We start from the raw sequence: 19,422 nt of genomic DNA on the forward strand, positions 1-19,422 counted from the left end.
GCCATCGCAATGCCAGATCTGAACCACATCTTCAACCTAGCTACACCACAGCTTATGGCAACGCTGGATGCTTTAACACACTAAGTGGGGCCAGGGATCGAACCCGAATCCTTGTGGATACTAGTCAAGTTTGTTACTGCTGAGCCACAACGGGAACTCCCAGAATTGGAAGGATTTAAAGATCATCTAGTTCACTCTCTTCATTTTTTACTTTTGGCCATGGCTGAGACATGCAGATGTTCCTGGGCCAGGGATCAAATCCTGCCACAGCTGCCACGCGAGCCACACCAGCGACAATGTTAGATCCTCAACCCACTGAGCCACCAGGGAATTCCACTGTCTTCCTATTTTAAATATGTGTGGAAACTGAGGCTCAGCGGAGTAACGTGACTTGACTGAGACTACAGGCCATCAGGTGCAGAGCCTGGGCATCCTGCCTCCTGGGTGTGCCCTGAACAGCCCTGTGTTGCTCTGCTCCTAAGCAAGTCTCTGGTCTCCACCTCAGACCCTAGAATTCTGATCTCCAAGGGTGTCAGTCACCTGCTCACGCTCCAGGCGCTACCACCCCACCCTAGGGCTCTGACATCACGTCCTCTTGACCAATGAGCGAAGGCCCAGCAATGGGTGAGGATGTGAATGTCAGCTACCTCCCCCACCCCAGCCCTGTGGTTGCAAAGATGCTCTAACAGGAAGTGGGTTTAAGGAGCTGCACAGCTTCCTGCCCCTCCAGGGCTGAGTGGGGCGAGAAGGGCGAGTGCCAGGCCCGGCCACGAGACACAGCTTTTTGCCAGGGTCCTGGCAGCTTCCTCTTCCACAGCTACTTCCGTGTGGCCGGGGCCCCAGAGGCAGGAGCTGCTGTCCGTTGCCCAGGCCACCCTCCACCCCCCAGTTCGGAGCCCTGCCCCCTGGGGCCGGGCCAAGCCCAGAGGCTGGCTTGGGATCCCATGGGGGACCAGTAGGGCAAAGGTCTTGGGGGACAGAGGTGGCTGGGCCAGAGCCCTGGGGCTCCGGCCATGAAGTCTCGGCAGAAAGGAAAGAAGAAGGGCAGCTCGAAGGAGCGGGTGTTTGGGTGTGACTTGCAGGAGCACCTGCAGAACTCAGGCCAGGAGGGTAAGGAGGCCAACCCGGAGCTGCTGTTGGGTGGATGGGGAGGCACGGAGCTTCTCCAGCCTGATCCAGTCTGAGGGTACAGAAACAGTGCCCAGAAGTTCACGGAGAAGGGGCAGGGGCTTGGGGTTACCCCCAGGAGACTGATTAACGGGCGAGGCAGGAAATGTGGCTCAGTGAAGAAGGCGCAGTAGCTCCCTTGTGTGACTAACTGGGGGTGAAGACTCTGAGGGACTCAGAGTGAGAACGGGGACACCAAGGCACCACTGAGAGGCGGGTATGGAGACACTGGAAACCCAGGAGAGGTCGAAGAAACGGAGGTGAGAGGGTGACAGCTGGGGACAGGAGAAGGAAGCTGAGATGACAGGGTCAGGAGATGAGAGGCGGAAGGGAGGGCAATGGAGGGTCCTTGGGTCTGAATGAAAGGAGGCGGGAGAAGGGCCTCTGGAGAGTCAGAGGATGGCACATGGGGACCACGGGGGTTTCTTGGTTAGAGGAGACGAAGTTAGGAGGCTCTGGTTCCTCTGCAGCCTTGCTGGGCCCCGGGTGAAGCTGTGGGGTGGGATAGTCCCCTCCCCCAGTCTCTCTGATTCTCTGGTTCTCCCTGAGCAAAGGAGAAACAGGTTCAAAGTGGAGGGTGAGGGAAGAAGCTGCTAAAATGGGGAAGAGCCGAAGAGTAGGAGAGACGGCCTGGGGCCCGGTTTGAAGGTGGGGGTGGAGGGCACAAGGAAAGGAGGATGGGTGTGGGGACTGCCTGTGGAGCTTGCCCAGCATCCTTCCTGAGTTACCTCGGAGGGGGCTTAGAAACCAGCAGGACCAGGGACATCTGCTCCACTGTGCTTGGTGTGGAGCAGACACTCAAAAACATTTCTTGATTTGATTTGGCACTGAACACAGGTATCCTGGCTGCCCACTCCAGCTTGTTTTTGGTACTTCGAGCTCCTCCCAAAGATGGGCACGATTTCCGCCCCCCCCACCGCACCCCCACCCCACCCCAATCTGTCATTTCCTCTTTGTCCTCTTCTCAGCTCTGGGCTGTGGCTCCCGGCAGTGGAGGGAGGGCGATGGTGGTTCCCAGCTCATTTCCTGCTCTTAGCCCCGCCCCTATGTCCCCAGACACCTCCTTCCCCTTTTCTCCCCCCCACCCCCAGAGGCCCCCATCCCCACTGGCCTCAGTTAAGGCAAAGGCCAGCCCCAACAAAGGGTGTTAGACAGCTGAAGTGGCTTCTCAGTGCCTTTCTTTTCTTCTGGGGCAGAGCCCAGCGGCTAGCCCAGGGCTGACACCTTTGCAAGGGATTCCTCTTGAAAGACAACTCTTGATCAAGGGCCACATGATTTAATTGGGGCTGATGTTCTTCCAGGTGTCTGCAAACCCTCAGTTCAGCCTCCTCATTCTGGTGTTGTCCTTTCCTGTGGCCCCCCTGCCAACCTCATTTTCAAACACTGAACTCATAGCTAGCCTAGATTCCAATCCTGCAACCCTTCCTGGGCTCTGTCCACATTCCTAGAAGGTGAAAGTCGTGTTCTCTGGAAGGGATAGACATCTGTTTCTGGGCCTGAATCCTGGTGAATCCCAGAGAGAGACAGAAGCACCTCCTACCCTTCACCAGAACCTCACTTGAGCCCAAGGGTGGAGGGGTATCCTGGGCAGCAGAGCAGCAGCGGCAGCCTTGCCCAGTTCCCCGTGACACAGACAGGTGGAAAGTGGAAGGACAGAGAGAGGCTGGTGATGGTTTCTCTCTTTAAGCCAAGACCCAGCAAAAATGAAAGCCCAGGAGTTCCCTCTGTGGGTTAAGGCTCTGACTGCAGTGGGTGGCTGTGAAGGTGCAGCGTGCAACAAAAAAAAAAAAAAAAAAAAGAAAGAGAAAGAAAGAAAGAAAGAAAGAAAGAAAGAAAACAAGTAAAGAGAAAAAAGAAGGAAGGATGGATGAGAGAAAGAAAGCAAGCCCAGGCCAGTGGGGAGTTGTATTTCTGGTTAATTCATCCTCCTTGATTTTTTTGGTTCCCCATCCCTGCAGCCCCACTCCATCTCAGCGCCTTCTCCTAGCTCTTTATCCTAGATGCGTCTTTTCTTCCCCAAGCACTTACATGTATGAAGTCCGTCTTTTTCCTAATCTTTGTCTCTTTGATACCTTGTTCAGGTTTCTGATTCTCTAGGTTCCTAAGCTTCAGGCCCTCCTCCGGAAATTACACTGATTTCCTTGTGTCTCTATCCCTTTGACTCTGCCACCCTAACTCTGTCTCTAACTTTTATCTCTGACCCCATTTCTCTGATCTCTATTTCCTTGACTTCTCCATCTCTCTGAGCCTGTTATCTCTTCTCCCATCTCTTTGATCCATTTCATCTCTGGCTCTGACTCCTTAGGCTCTCGAAGGCCTTTTTAAAAGGCATTCTGTGGAGATTCACAATCAACAGAGAAAGATGGGGTGAGGACTATCTGGTTTGGTTGCATTTCGTGTGAAAAGAACCTGGGGTTTAGGTGGCAGTGAACTATTTATGAATCAACAGAGTGGTGGCCTAAGGAGCTGGGGTAGCATTAGTCACTCAGAGAAGAGCAACAGCTTGAATGAGGAGAGTCTGCCCCATCTCTGCATTCAGTAGGGGGAACCCGAGGTCAGGGGGACCCTGGCAACTGGGCACAGGTCCTGAAGGGATAGATGGTGAACGTAAGGCTAGGACTAAAGTGAAGCAAGAGAGGTGACTAGGGTGCAAAATTTAAGGAAGATTTCCCTCTTAGGGCTGGTCAAGTAACCTAGGTGCTTCTTTCTTAAGGAGGCATTGACTCACAAGATCGTGCATGTGCTCAGCGGGCACTTGCGCAACCCTAAGAGTGAGTGTTTCCTTAAATTTTTGCACTATCGATGCTTTCCGTTTCTCACCCAAGTCTTGGCTTGGGGTGCAGGAGGGTAAAGGGTGTGGACATCAAGTCATATAAGGAGGGTTTAAAATAGTGGTTGATGGGTTTATTGACTTCCTTCAGTCTGTATTTCTATCTTACTTAATTCCACAAAGAGCTTGGGATGGATGACTCCCCAAACCCAAGCCTTTACACAAAGAACCAATAACTGGAGGAACTGAGTTGAAGGGAAAACAAGATGGGTAAGATCTGTACACAGTACCCAGAAATGCATCCTAGGTCGACTATATGGCTCCTATAGGGATGGGGGTCTGAGCTTTCCAGTAGTTAAGTAAAGAGGTAAACCTAATCAATTATAAAATCCAGAAAGCCATAGGAAAAAACAGGTGGCTTAAGAGAATCACAGCTTTCTCTGACACGATCTCATGACAGGGATTTCTCCGGTGAGTCTCAGTTAATTGGACTCAATGTTTTGTCTTAGGCAATATTCTCTATAAGATCTTCAGTTCATTGACTAATTCATTGAGTAATTTGATAAACATCTGTTGAGCACCTGTTCTGTTTCAACACTGTGCTAGATGCTGAAGAGGATGTTACTGTTTGTCAGAAGGTATAGATACGAAATACACTAATCATAACAAAATACACTAAGCGGTATAGTATAGATATAAACAAAGGACTGTGGGAACTATAACACACATAAAAGCACAGAGTTCAGAATTGGAGGTAATGTTTGAGGAATATATAGGAGTTCACCAAGCGGAGCCAGAGAGGAGTGCATTTCCAGGCAAGGGAATAACATGAGTGATGGTACCAAATCTTGTCCACGGAGTAACGAAGGATCATGGGATTTCTTGGGGGAACTGGCTGGAGCTAAGGCTGGAATGGCAGCTAGACTTGCATTGTGAAGAGTCTCATACAACATACCAGGTTGAGCAGTTAATATTTCATTCTGTGTCTGTAAAGTAAGCGTTGAAGATTAGGGTGTGGCAGAGCATGTTTGTAGCAAAGCATGGAAAGACTTTAGAAAGATGGGGCCTTGGGAGTTTTCTCATCATGGCACAGTGGAAATGAATCAGACTGGGAACCATGAGGTTGTGGGTTCGATCCCTGGCCTCGCCCTGCGGATTAAGGATCTGGTATTGCCGTAAGTTGTGGTGTAGGCTGAAGATGCAGCTCAGGTCTGGCGTTGCTGTGGCTCTGGCATAGGCCAGTGGCAACAGCTCCGATTAGACCCCTAGCCTGGGAACCTCCATATGCTGCGGGTGTGGCCCTAAAAAAGACAAAAGGCCGAAAAAAAAAAAAAAAAAAAAAAAACAGAGAAAGAAAAAAGAAATATGTGGCCTTATGGAGATGAGATTCAACACATGGTATCTGAGGATAAACCATGGCAGATAATAGAAGAAACAGTAAAATGGGTCATACTTTGTCCTTGTCCTTAAGGAGTTTACAATCTAGTAACTGGGGAGGGGTCTGAAGTAGGAAGAGATAATACAGCTTTTTGTATTTGAATCCTGGCTCTAGCTGGGTGACACCAGGCACTCATTACTTCTTCTTCTTCTTCTTCTTCTTTTTTTTTTTTTGTCTTTTTGTCTTTCTGTCTTTTCTAGGGCCACACCCAAGGCATATAGAGGTTCCCAGGCTAGAGGTCCAATCGGAGTTGTAGCTGCCTACACCAGAGCCACAGCAGTGCAGGATCTGAGCCACGTCTGCGACCTACACCACAGCTCACTGGCAACACCAGATCCTTAACCCACTGAGCGAGGCCAGGGATTGAACCCCAACCTCATGGTTCCTGGTCAGATTCGTTAACCACTGAACCATGGCGGGAACTGCTACTTCTTTGATCCTTACTTTTCTTGTCTAATGCACAGTGCTTGGCAACACCAGCACTTCTCTCCTGAACTGACCTGTCTGAAGGTCTGTCACAATTTTGTGTACCTTCCTATGACAGACCTAACATCTATGCACTTGCTTACTGGAGGAGGTGCTTCACAGTAGTGCCCATCAATTCTGTCTCATTTTGGTTGGAAAAGCTAATGTTCCTTTATCTTATGTAGAGTAAGAGTTAAAAGCAGTTTCAAGACCAATCCTTTACCCGGACTCCTCTTCCAAGCAGACTGGTGCCTCTTTAAAATTGCTGTAGTAGCAGCTAGTAATTACAGGGAGACACATTTCAGGTCAACAAAGGCAGAACTTTCTAACAGGAATGGGCAGTATGGAGGGGCAGGGGCAGGGGTTATGCCAAGACTCTAAACCCAGGGAGTTCCTATTGTGGCGCAGCAAAAACGAATCCCACTAGTATCCATGAGGATGCGGGTTCCATCCCTGGCCTCTCTCAATGGGTTGGGGATCCTGTGTTGCTGCGGCTGTGGCTGTCAGCTATAGCTCTGACTCTAATCCTAGCCTAGGAACTTCCATATGCTGTGGGTGCCACCCTAAAAAGCACACAAACAAACAAAACCCAAAAGACTCTAGACCCAATGGGCAGAGAGATTTTATTTTATTGTCTTTTTTTTTTTTTTTTTTTTTTTTGCTTTTTTCTCCATATGCTTCACCTGTGGCATATGGAGGTTCCCAGGCTAGGGGTCTAATTGGAGCTGTAGCCACCGGCCTACGCCAGAGCCACAGCAATTTGGGATCCAAGCCGCATCTGCAACCTATACCACAGGTCACGGCAATGTTGGATCCTTAATCCACTGAGCAAGGCCAAAACCTCATGGTTCCTAATTGGATTCGTTAACCACTGAGCCACAAGGGGAACTCCGGCAGAGAGATTTTAATAGGTTGGTAGGTTGGAGCTGATGTCCTGTAAAAATCTTTCTGACAAAAAAAAAAAAAAATCTTTCTGACAACTTTTTTTTTTTTTTTGCCTTTTTAGGGCCACACCCACAACATATGGGAGTTCCCAGGCTAGGGGTCAAATAGAAGCTGTAGCTGCCGGCCTGCACCACAGCCACAGCAACACCAGATTCGAGCCGCATCTGTGACCTACACCATAGCTCACGGCAATGCCAGATCCTTAAACCACTGAGTGAGGCCAGAGATCGAACCCACGTCCTCATGGATCCTAGTCAGGTTCATTACCTCTGAGCCACGATGGGAACTCCCTGACAACTTTTTGTTCCAAGAGGTTTGCCTTCAATCTCCCTTAATTCCCTTGCCTGATGTGTCCATTTCTCAGACGCCCATAGCTTCTGACCTTCCAGTCCTTCTGATTTTTCTTTATTTGCCTCCTCTGTGTCCCAGTACCCCAGGTGCTAAGGAGCTGTGCAGAGTTTGTGGAGGAATATGGAGTGGTGGATGGGATCTACCGCCTCTCAGGGGTCTCTTCCAACATCCAGAAGCTTCGGTGAGTCAGGCAGTGAGGGGAGGGCTCTATGACCAGGAGGCTAGGGAGCCAGAGGGGTGAGGGGAAGTGCGGAGAAGGAAACATAGATGAGAGGTCAGTACCAAGGGAGGAGCTCCAGTCTCCTCAGGAAAGGTTAAGACCATGCCCCACACTCCTCACAGGCTAGCCTGTGTGCATGCATGTGCACACATGTGCACACACACATATCTCCACTCCCACAGGCGTCCGCTCAGCTTTTAAAAAGAAAAAAATTAGATATGATTCACATGCCATAAAATGCATCATTTAAAAGTTACAATTCAAACTGAATCACTTTAGTTGTACAGCAGAAATTATCACAGTATTGTAAATCAACTATACTTCAATAAAACTTTAAAAATGTACAGTTCAGTGGTTTTCAGTATATTTACAAGGTTGTGCGACCACCATTACTATCTAATTGCAGAACATTTCATCAACCCCCAAAGAAACCTGTACCCATCAGCAAGTCACTCCACACTTCTCTCTCCCAGGCCCTGGCAACCATGAGTCCACCTTCTGTCTCTATGGATTTGCCTATTCTGGACATTTCATATAAATGGAATCATATAATTGTAATTTTCTGTACCTGGCTTTTTTTGCTTAGCATGTTTTCGGGGTTCACAAATATTGCATGTACCAATATTCATTTCTTCCCTCCTTCCATCCTCCCTCCCTTCCTTCCTTTCTTTTTGTCTTTTTAGGGCTGTACTCGCAGCATTTGGAGGTTCCCAGGCTAGAGGTTGAATCGGAGCTGTAGCTGCCAGCCTACACCACAGCCACTGCAACGCAGGATCCAAGCTGCAGCTGCAACCTACACAGCAGCTCACGGCAATGCCGGATCCTTAGCCCACTGAACGAGGCCAGGGATCAAACCTGAGTCCTCATGGATACCAGTCATATTCATTTCCACTGAGCCACAACAGGAACGCCTCATTTCTTTTTTGGCTGAATAATATTCCATTGTGTGGTGTTACCACATTTTGTTTATCCATTCATCCATTGGTAGCTATTTGGATTGTTTCCACCTTTTGGCTATTATGAATAATGCTGATATAAACGTTCATGAACACATATTTTGTATAAACATGGTTTCAATAATTTATATTCATATCAATACGGTGTCAATTCTCTTGAGTATATACCTAGGATTGAAATTGCTGGGTCATGTGGTAACTCTTATGTTGAATTTTTTAAACAACTGCCAAATTGTTTTCCATAGAAATTGCATCATTTAGAGTTCCCGTCGTGGCGCAGTGGTTAACGAATCTGACTAGGAACCATGAGGTTGCGGGTTCGATCCCTGGCCTTGCCCAGTGGGTTAAGGATCCGGCATTGCTGTGAGCTGTGGTGTAGGTTGCAGACGCGGCTCGGATCCCAAGTTGCTGTGGCTCTGGCGTAGGCCGGTGGCTACAGCTCCGATTGGACCCCTAGCCTGGGAACCTCCATATGCCGCGGGAGCGGCCCAAGAAATAGCAACAACAACAACAAAAAGACAAAAGACAAAAAAAAGAAAAAGAAATTGCATCATTTTACATTTCTACCAGCAATATAGGAGCGTTCCAATTTCTCCATATCCCTGCCAGTATTTGTAATTCTGTGTGGTTTTGACTATAGCTGCCCTAATGGGTATGAGGGGATATTTTATCTCTATTTGCATTTCTCTAGTAGCTAATGATGTTGAACACCTTCTGTGTGCTTAGTAGCTATTTGTGTATCTTCTTTGGGGAAATGTCTATTCAAAATTTTTGTGCATTTTAGGGATTTTCCTGCTGGCCTAGTGAGTTAAGAATCTGGCATTGTCACTGCTGTGGCTCTGGTTACAGCTGTGGAACTGGTTTGATCCCTGGCCAGGAAACTCCCACATGCCACGGCCGCAGCCAAAGAAAAAAAAAATAGTTTAGGAGTTCCTGTTGTGGCTCAGAGGAAAAGAATCCGACTAGGAATCATGAGGTTGCGGGTTGGATCCCTGGCCTTGCTCAGTGGCTTAAGGATCCGGCGTTGCCGTGAGTTGTGTTGTAGGTCGCAGACACCGCTCGGATCTGACATTGCTGTGGCTGCAGTGTAGGCCGGCAGCTACAGCTCCGATTGGACCCCTAGCCTGGGAACCTACATATGCCTTGGGTGCAGCCCTAGAAAATACAAAAAGACAAAAAAAAAAAAAAAATAGTTTAAATTTTTTAAAAAGAATAAAAATAAAATAAACCATAAAATTAGGTTATTTGTCTCTTTTGAGTTGTAAGAGTTGTTATATATCCTGAATATTAGCCACTTATTAAATCTATGATCTGTAAATATGTTCTCCCATTCTGTGGGTTGTCTTCATTTTCTCAAAACTGTCCTTTCTAACACAATAGTTTGTAATTTTGATATTAAATTTATCTTTTTTTCCTTTGGTTTCTGGTGCTTTTGGTGTCATATCCAAGAAACTGTTGCCTGATCCAAGGTCATGTAAATTTACACTTAGTTTCCTTCTAAGAGTTACACTCAGCAATCTTTTTTTATTATTACTATTTTTTTGTCTTTTGTCTATTTAGGGCTGCACCCCGGCACATGGAGGTTCCCAGGCTAGGGGTCAAAATGGAGCTATAGCTGCCAGCCTACACCACAGCCACAGCAAAGCAGGATCCGAGCCACATCTTCGGCCTACACCACAGCTCACGGCAACACCAGATCCTTAACCCACTGAGTGAGGCCAGGGATTGAACCTGCATTCTCACAGATGCTAGTCAGATTCATTTCTGCTGAGCCATGACGGGAACCCCTACACTCAGCCATCTTTACACAGACCCAGAAACACACATTTAGTCTTCCCCCACCCCACTTCTCCGACTCCTACAGACCCCTCCATTGCTACTCACACCTACAGCTACATCCTGACATTTACCCCTGTTCATGCATAAACCCACCTACCCATCCACTTACCCACCCTCACATCCACTTTGCATGTTGACAGATACAACGCCTTATACCTGCTTTCTCATGTATATACACAACCCAATGGCTTCGGTCCAAGTTTCATACATGTTGACCCTCGAGCATGCCTGGACTCCACCTCTATAGCTCCCCCCTCTCCCCACAACCCCCCATACCCCCACCACTCCTGACCACTCTCCACCTCCCCAGGCAGGAGTTTGAGGCTGAGCGGAAGCCAGACCTGCGGCGAGATGTTTACCTTCAGGACATTCACTGCGTCTCTTCGCTGTGCAAGGCCTATTTCAGAGAGCTGCCAGACCCCCTGCTGACTTATCGGCTCTATGACAAGTTTGCTGTGAGTTGAGAGGCAGCGGGGTGGAACAGAAGGCTGAGGGTGGCTGCTCTGGTTCTGACATCCCAGGTGCGTCCAATGCCAGACAGAGCCTAGGGATTCTGAATGACAGAGACCACAGGAAGATGAAAAGACCCCTCCCCTTCAAATCTCCTAGCCCTGCTATCTTCTTCACTGTCTTTCCTTTTCCTAAGGTCTGCAAACTGCACACAGTGCAGGGCAAGACTTGGGGAGAGTAGAGGCCAGGCAGAGAGTAGAAGCTGGAAAGTCCTTGGAAATCACCTAGACCGGAGCTTCCCTATATTTAAGAGAATGAGAAACCTTTTAGAAAGTCAAAAAATTTTTAAGCATGCCTCTCCATGAACTGTGATTATATGGTGAACATCTTTTTTGTTTTGTTTTGTTTTGTTTTGTTTGTTTTTGGCTGCACCTGCATGGCACATGGAAGTTCCCGGGCCGGGGGATCAAATCCAAGCCACATCTGTGACCTACACCACAGCTGTGGCAAAGCTGGATCCTTAACCCATTGTGCTAGGCCGAGATGGAATCTGGCAATGCCACAGAGACCAGCTGGATCATTACCCACTGCACCACAGCAGAAACTCTAGAGTTGAACACCTTTTGAATAAGAAAATATATGACAAAAGTGCTATCTTTTGGGAGTTCCTGTTGTGGCGCAGCGGAAAGGAATCCAAGTAGTATATAATGAAGATGTGGGTTTGATCCCTGGCCTTGTTCAGTGGATCGGGGATTCGGCATTGCCATGAGCTATGGTGTAGGTTGGAGACACAGCTCAGATCCCGTGTTGCTGTGGCTGTGGTGTAGGCCGGCAGCTGTAGCTCCAATTCTACCCCTAGCCTGGGAATTTCCATATGCTGCATGTGCGGCCCTAAAAAGAAAAAAGAAAAAAAAAAAAGTACTATCTTTTTTTTTTTAATGATTTTTATTTTTTCCATTATAGTTCATTTACAGTTTCTTTCTTTTTTTAAGCCTCACCTGGGGCATATGGAAGTTCCTGAGCCAGGGGTAGAATTGGGGCTGCAGCTGCCAGCCTACACCACAGCCACAGCAACACCAGATCCAAGCCACATCTGAGACCTGTGCAGCAGCTTGCAGCAACATGGGATCCTTAATCCACTGAGGGAGGCCAGGGATGGAAACTGTATCCTCACAGACACTGTGTTTTGCTCTTAACCCCCACTGAGCCACAAAGGAACTCCAAAAGTGCTGTCTTAATTGAGTAACACTTTTAAATTAAGTTGCATTTTATTGAACACAACATCATTTAATGGTTCCAAACAGCAGGGCATGCCATTCAGCCCATATAGGCCAGACTGGGTGGGCATAGGCCTTCCTGGACACCTTGAAGGAATTCCTTGGCTCCTGGGGCACCCGAAGGGTGGACCCACTGATGCATTCCAGTACCAGAACATTATAACTCTGTCTTTTTGTTTTTAGGGCTGCGTCTTCGGCATATGGAAGTTCCCAGGCTAGGGGTCAAATGGGAGCTCCAGCTGCCAGCCTACACCACAGCCACAGCAACGCCAGATCCAAGCCACACCTGCGACCTACACCACAGCTCACGGCAACGCTGGATCCTTAATCCACTGAGTGAGGCCAGGGAATCAAATTTGTGTCCTCATGGGTACTGGTCAGGTTCATTACTGCTGAGCCACAAGGGGAATGCCACCAGAGCATTATTGATAAGGATGCTAAAGCAGAGAGTGGCAGTGAATTACTCAAGGTCACGAAGCATAGCCAAGATTCAGCTGCAGGTCTTGTGGGTCCCATATTCTGTCTGCTACGTGACTGGGTTTTGAAGATCCAGGGCATGGGAGAGCGTGGGTACAGCACAGTTTGTTCTGAGAGTTTGGCTCAGAGCTCTGGGGAGTGAGCCAGGGCAGCCCTAGGTCCCTGACTCCTGCTTCTTGAACCCTTCCTCCCAACCAGGAAGCTGTGGCAGTGCAGTTGGAACCTGAGCGCTTGGTCAAGATTCTAGAAGTGCTTCGAGAACTCCCTGTCGCAAACTACAGGTGTGTGGAGCCCCTCCCCACCCAGAGTCTCAACTCCCCTCTCTCAGCCCAAGCTCTCTCTCCACCTGGGGCCTTGGCTTGTCACTTCTCTTTTCTCCCACACCTCAATCCTACCCCAGCCTGTGTGTTCCCCATGTGACCTCTGCCCCTTGCGGCCCCCTTTCTGCAGGACACTGGAGTTCCTCATGCGGCACTTGGTTCACATGGCCTCATTCAGTGCCCAGACCAACATGCATGCCCGCAACCTGGCCATCGTATGGGCCCCCAACCTGCTGAGGTGGGCACATGTGTGGGGATCTTGGCGTGGTGACCCGAGGTGGAGCCTAGGCTGCTCGAGGATGGGGTGTGGCTGTGTGGGTGCACTGGAGAGGGGTCTCACAGAAGCCAGTGAGAAACAGGAAGGTTCAGGATTACCCATGTGAGCTCCTTCTCTGAGCTTGAGTAAAGTCCCTAAGGGCAGGACCTTTGTATTTTCTTACAAAGTGTCACTGAGCTCAGGAACTGGAGCAGGACAGGGGTCCCCATTAAATGTTTGTTGAGCAGATGGAGAAATGGCCTGCATGTCACTCCGTGTGGTGCAAGGTAAATTATGAGAAGTCCTGAGATTTATTATACACCTGGCATCCTGGTGTGCAGAGGAGGTAGAGGTGAGGAGGGTGTCTAAGAAGGCTTCCTGGAGGAAGTGGTATTTGAAACTTGAATCATGCGTGTAGAACAATGACATGCAGGAGAAAGGGTATAAGGTAGTTCTAGGGAGAATTCAGATGGGGAAGTGTGGCGGGGCTAGGGAAGAATAACTCCACATCTCCACAGGTCTAAGGATATAGAGGCTTCAGGGTTCAACGGGACAGCAGCGTTCATGGAAGTGCGTGTGCAGTCCATTGTCGTGGAATTCATCCTCACGCATGTGGACCAGCTCTTTGGGGGTGCTGCTCTCTCTGGTCAGTGTCCTTCCTATCCACCTCATCACCATTCTCTATCTGGGAAGTCATGTCAGAGTATAGAGGGCTCTGAGATCATCTAATTCAGTCTCCCTGCTTTGCAGATGATAGAACTGAGTCTCATAAAGTGATGCTTCTCATGGTCATGGGGAGAAGGCTTTGGAGAGATAATGGCACAGTCAGGACCTGAGCAGGCCTCTTTTGCTCTCAAGCCAGGGCACACTTTCTTAATCATTATCTCAGTGTTTTTTTTGTTTTGTTTTGTTTTTGTTTTTTTTGTCTTTTTTTGTCATCATAGGGCCACACCCATGACATATGGAGGTTCCCAGGCTAGGGGTCTAATCTGTGCTGTTGCCGCTGGCCTATGCCACAGCCACAGCAACACTAGGTCCGAGCCATGTCTGCAACCTACACCACAGCTCATGGCAACGCCTGATCCTTAACCCATTGAGCGAGGCCAGGGATTGAATCCGCAACCTCATGATTCCTACTTGGATTCGTTTCTGCTGCGCCACGACAGGAACTCCAGTTTTTTGTTTTTGTTTTTTTAATTTTTGGGGGGCCATGCCCATGGCTTGTGAAATTTCCTGGGCCAGGGATCAAACCTGTGCCACAGCAGTAACCCAAGCCACAGTAGTGACAGCACCAGATCCCTAACTCACTAGGCCACCAGGGAACTCCAATTGTCCCAGTTCTTAAGGCTAGTGACTGATCATTTCTACCCCTGGCCCTATGGGACAATGTTCTGGGAGCTCCTGGCCCTCTTTGTCCCTGAGGACTCCCTCTTGAGGAGCTAGACACAGAGAGTCTGCCTCCAGGGGCCTGAGCGTACCCCTAGCCTGGTAGTTGATAAGTGGGAGGGTGCAGTGAGGAGTTGGTTACCCAAAGCTCCTCTGTTCCTGGCTGGCTGATTCCTCTTCTCTTCCTAGGTGGTGAGGTGGAAAGTGGATGGCGACCACTTCCTGGGGCCCGGGTGTTAGGCAGCCCTGAGGACCTTATGCCAAGATCCCTACCCTACCACCTGCCCAACATCCTGCAGGCTGGTGATGGACCTCCACAGATGCGGCCCTATCACACTATCATAGAGATTGCGGAGCACAAGTAAGGCCTCCTTCCTGGGCCCTTCTGCCCTGCACTGACCACCAGGCTCTGACCCCAGTGATTTCTCCACTCCCTCCAGGAGGAAGGGGTCTTTGAAGGTCAGGAAGTGGAGATCCATCTTCAATCTGGGTCGCTCTGGTCATGAAACCAAGCGTAAATTTCCACGGGGTGCTGAGGACAGGGGTAAGTCTGGGGAGATGTACAGGGAGCTCTGAGGGTGTGCTGGGCACTGGCTCTACACACATCACTGTCTTGCAGAAGACAAATCCGATAAGGGGACTCTGCGGCCAGCCAAGAGCATGGACTCACTGAGTGCTGTGGCTGGAGCCAATGATGGTGAGTATGGGTGTACACTACTGTGTGTGTGTCGGGGGGGTTATTTGGGGGAAGGTAGGTAGTGATGGCCAGTGACTGTGTCTGCAGGGAGAGAAGGGGGTTCCTAAGTATGTGCAGGTGGGGTGGCCTTTGATCTGCTGACTATGAAGAGTTTGCAGTAGTGGCTAAGGGAAGTTGGGCCTGGTGCTTTCCAGGTTAGAGAAAACAATGGGCACTCTTCAGAGCCTTTCTGAGGTGTCCAGGCCCCTTGCAGCCCAGGCTATTGCCTGCCTACTGCTGTCTCCTCCACAGAGCCAGAGGGATTGGTGGGATCCGGAAGTCCCCGGCCAAGCCCGCTGCTGCCAGAGAGCTTGGAGAATGATTCTGCAGAAGCAGCAGAGGGTGAACAGGAGCCTGAGGCAGAGGCGCTGGGTGGCACGAGCTCTGAGCCAGGCACACCACGAACGGGGCGGTCAGCAATCCGTGCTGGGGGCAACAGCCATGCAGAGCGCCGTGCTGGAGTCCACATCTCAGAGCCCTATGATGTCAACCTCCCACCACACATCAGCTCTATGCTCAACATATCCCCACACATCATCTCTAACATCTCCTTGGCTGGGTTCACCCGTGGCCTTGAGTACCCCGCCCTACAGCCCCGGCCAAGCCCTGCCTCCGGCCCTGGCCCTGGCCCTGGCCTGGGCCCTGGCCCCCCAGGTGAGAACTCAGGGATTGCCCAGGACTGGAACAGGGGACTAGAACTCTAGGCTGAGGCTCTGATGTTGCGGATCTGCCGTGGGCTTTGGGTGGTTAGCTTCACCTGCCTCTTTGGATTCAAGATTGGAGGAATCCGGTAATATTTTCAAGTTGTGTGAAATTCACATGGGGAGGATCCTTGGAAGCCTTAGATCACTGAAAGGTGCAAGAATGGGGATCTGTGCCAGATATATACAGCAGGAATTACTAAATACAAAGTGGGAATATAGACTAGATCACAGTAATAATAATAATATTAATACTAATAGCTAACATTTGTCAAGAGCTTACGATGTGCTTTGTTAAGGACTTTGAAGGCATTAGCTCATCTCCTTTTCTCATAATGTTGACACAGGTCTTGTTGTTATCCTTATGTTACAGCAGTGGGACCTGAGACTTAGGTTTAGCAGTTTGGTAAGAGGAGGCAGAGCCAGGATCTGATCTTTGCTCTGACTCCAGTTCCTGAAGTGTCGATGATGAGAAAGTACTGAAGCAGCATAGGATACTGCGTAAGGACAAGGTGTACAGAGTTAAGCAGCCTTGGATTCAAACTTTGGCTGTGCCACTTATTGCATGTGTGACCTCTGGACATATCTGTCTCAGTTTCCTCATATGTACAATGGGGATAAATACCCTACATTATGGGGTTGTTTTGTGGAGAAAATAGGATAATGCATCATAAAATGTACAGCACAGTGCTTGGCACCTGGCAGGAGCTCAATAAACATGGCTATAAGCCAAGAGTTGGGAATACTGGTCTGAGAGATCAGCCACATGGGGTATCTATGCTGGGAATGCTGGGCCCATACTGCAGCAATGCTGGGAAGACTCATACTGGAAAGGGTCAGGGCTGGTCTTGACCTTTGTACTCCTGCAACTATCTCTTTCCCAACAGATGAGAACTTGGAGGCAAGTCCAGCCCCAGGTCCCCTGGCTGACTCAAGCCCAGTGGATGTGGCCCCTGCCCTGGAGGACTGCCTGTCCCAGGAGGTGCAGGATTCCTTCTCCTTCCTAGAGGACTCAAGCAGCTCAGAGCCCGAGTGGGTGGGGGTGGAGGATGGGGAGGTGGCCAAGGCAGAACCAGCAGGAGCAGCCTTCTCCCCTGGGGAGGACGACCCTGGGATGGGCTACCTGGAGGAGCTCCTGGGAGTTGGGCCTCAGGTAAGGAGGCGCTGTGCTGCGTTTGGGGGTGGTAAGGAATCCCGAGGTTTGGACAGGGCCACCTGGTCCTGAGCCACAATACGGTGTTTACAGGTGGAGGAATTCTCTGTGGAACCACCCTTGGATGACCTGTCTCTGGATGAGGCGCAGTTTGTCCTGGCTCCCAGCTGCTGCTCCCTGGACTCTCCTGAACCCAGGCCTGAAGCAGAGGAAGAAAGTGGGGAAGAAGTCTTCCTGAGTGCCTATGATGACCTAAGTCCCCTTCTGGGGCCCAAACCCCTGACCTGGGAGGGTCCAGGCAGTCTAGAGGAAAAGGTAGCAGGGTGTGGAAGACAGGAGGCTCCAGGACAGGGTGACGGAGAGCAGGCATTCCAGGAAGATAGGGAGGGCAAGGAGGCTGAGCCTGGAAGCAGATGGGACATCAGGGAGGAGGCTGAGAGGAGACCAAAGACCGAGGTGGAGGGTGAAGAGGCCAGTGAGGAAGGAGTGGAGCCTGAGGGAAGCCAAAAGGTGATTGACAGTTTGAGGGAAGGAGGTGGAGAAGAGACAGAGGACACAGAGGCCAAGGAAGAAGAGTCCAAAGGTCAGGAGGAGGATGAGAGTAAGGAGGAAGTTAAAGGTGTGGAGGAAACAGGAGTAGAGCAGGGTAAGGACAAGGAGAAGGAAAGAAATACTGAGAGAGAGGACGAAGCTGAGGAAGGAGATGAAGCTCAAGTAGAAGCCAGAAGGGAGCCAGAGCATGGCGCCCAGGAAAAGCAAATTGCTGGGGAGAGCTGGGAGGTTGTACACAAAGAAGAGGCTGAAAGAGAAGATGAGGTCAAAGGACAGAGGGGGAATGAGGACCAAGAGACAAGAGAAGATCAAGGAGATGGTGAAGACAGCAGAATCCCAGAAGCAGCAGCTGAAGGAAGAGCAGGGGAGGTCAGTCAGGAACAGGAGACTGGAGATGGAGAAGCTGAGGGAGACCAGAGGGCTGCAAGTGACCATTTAGAAGAGGGCTCCCTCCCTGACGGGTCAGATATAGAGTCTTTGGAGGTTGACAGTGCCAGAGAGGGCAGTGCCCAGTCCACTGAGACAGACCAGGCAGCCCCACAGCCACCCCAGTCAGAGGAGATGGAGCCTGAGGGGCAGCCGAGTCCCCTTGGCGCGGCTGGTGGTGTGGGCATGCGCCTGGCTTCCACCCTGGTTCAGGTCCAACAGGTCCGCTCTGTGCCTGTGGTGCCTCCCAAACCACAGTTTGCCAGAATGCCCACTGCAATGTGTGGCAAGATCCACGTGGCACCAGCAAACCCATGCCCGAGGCCTGGCCGGCTTGATGGGACTCCTGGGGAAAGGGCCTGGGGTACCAGAGCTTCCCGCTCCTCTTGGAGGAATGGGGGCAGTCTTTCCTTTGATGCTGCTGTTGCCCTGGCCCGGGACCGCCAGAGGACTGAAGTTCAGAGCGTTCGGCGGACCCAGACCTGTACTGGGGCTGGGGACTACAGCCTCATCCCTAAAACCTCCCCCTATAGCACGATCCCTGCCCATTCTTCTAGGCCCCTTAGCTGCCTGGAGCTCCCAGCTGAAGGCACAGAAGGGTCTGGATCCCGGAGTCGGCTTAGTCTGCCCCCTAAAGAACCTCAGCTCCCTGACCCCCTTGCGCCTCCCCAGCGCCGATCATATGCATTTGAAACACAGGCTAACTCTGGGAAAGGGAAGGGACTGTGATTAGGACCAGACCACAGGGCAAAGAGGACAGTAGTTGTCTTGAAACTCCGTGGTTTCTGAAGCTGTCTCTTCTGCAGCCTGAGTAGCTGTAGTGCCCAACCCTATAGGTTTTGGCCCTCCAGTTTCTCTTTGACTGTGAGAGGCACTATCTCTGTTTACTTGAGCTTGTCTCAGACACAAAGCACTTATCCCTTAGGAGATTCCAGAAAGAGTCACCAAGATCCTGTTCCCAGAGAGTGGGGTCATTGGCCAAAGGGAACAAAGAGTAGGTAGAAAAACTTACAGGTTTCTCAAAGTGAAGAATGACGGGGGAACTCCAGCCAAGTTCCTGCCATCCTCTGAGGCAATGAACTTCTCTTCATGGAAGTCCAGGGTAAAGGCAGAGGTCAGGGCCATATCGGAGCTTATTATACACAAACACTTCTAGAGTTACCCATCCTTGTTCTACTTTGGGGCTGTTAAACGCCTCCTGCTCCTCAGCTTAGGAGGAACATGTCCAAGAAACTTTTTGAACCCTGTAGTATTTGTTGGAGGGACAGGCTCCCTTCCTAGCTCCCCTACTTTCTGCCTCCCTGCATCTCAAGACAGAGAGGTCTTGTACAGATCTCTCTGCCCTCTTCTTTTCCCTTCGGAATAACTTCCTATTTCAGGGAAGGGGAATGATGTCACTTACACCCTGGGACTACTTGTCTGGATAGGCTGGGGGCCACGAATCCCAAGGGGCAATGTCTCATAATAAAAGTTGTATTTTTACACGTAAATAGTGTGGAGTTTCATTACTCTTATTAAAGTCTTGAGTGACAGGTAT

The 19,422-nt window shown here is 50.1% G+C and overlaps 1 protein-coding gene across 10 annotated transcripts; it reads left to right on the forward strand.

Annotated features, from left to right (window-relative positions):
* On the forward strand, positions 671–19,375 carry ARHGAP30 (Rho GTPase activating protein 30). Of its 10 annotated transcripts, none has more exons than XM_021089539.1 (12): positions 674–1,110; positions 7,215–7,317; positions 10,462–10,606; positions 12,554–12,636; positions 12,806–12,913; positions 13,450–13,577; positions 14,507–14,678; positions 14,758–14,861; positions 14,937–15,014; positions 15,306–15,707; positions 16,642–16,907; positions 17,001–19,375. In XM_021089539.1, the coding sequence occupies exons 1-12, from the start codon at positions 1,014–1,016 to the stop codon at positions 18,612–18,614; spliced, it is 3,300 nt and encodes a 1,099-aa protein (XP_020945198.1). In that variant the 5' UTR covers positions 674–1,013; the 3' UTR covers positions 18,615–19,375. The 10 variants fall into 10 exon arrangements, with proteins under 10 accessions (XP_020945204.1, XP_020945198.1, XP_020945203.1 ...); XM_021089544.1 differs by having other exon boundaries at positions 684–1,110; positions 10,466–10,606; XM_021089541.1 differs by having other exon boundaries at positions 685–1,110; positions 16,642–16,736.

Source organism: Sus scrofa, chromosome 4 (genome assembly GCF_000003025.6).
Source record: "Sus scrofa isolate TJ Tabasco breed Duroc chromosome 4, Sscrofa11.1, whole genome shotgun sequence".
Lineage (NCBI taxonomy): Eukaryota > Metazoa > Chordata > Mammalia > Artiodactyla > Suidae > Sus > Sus scrofa.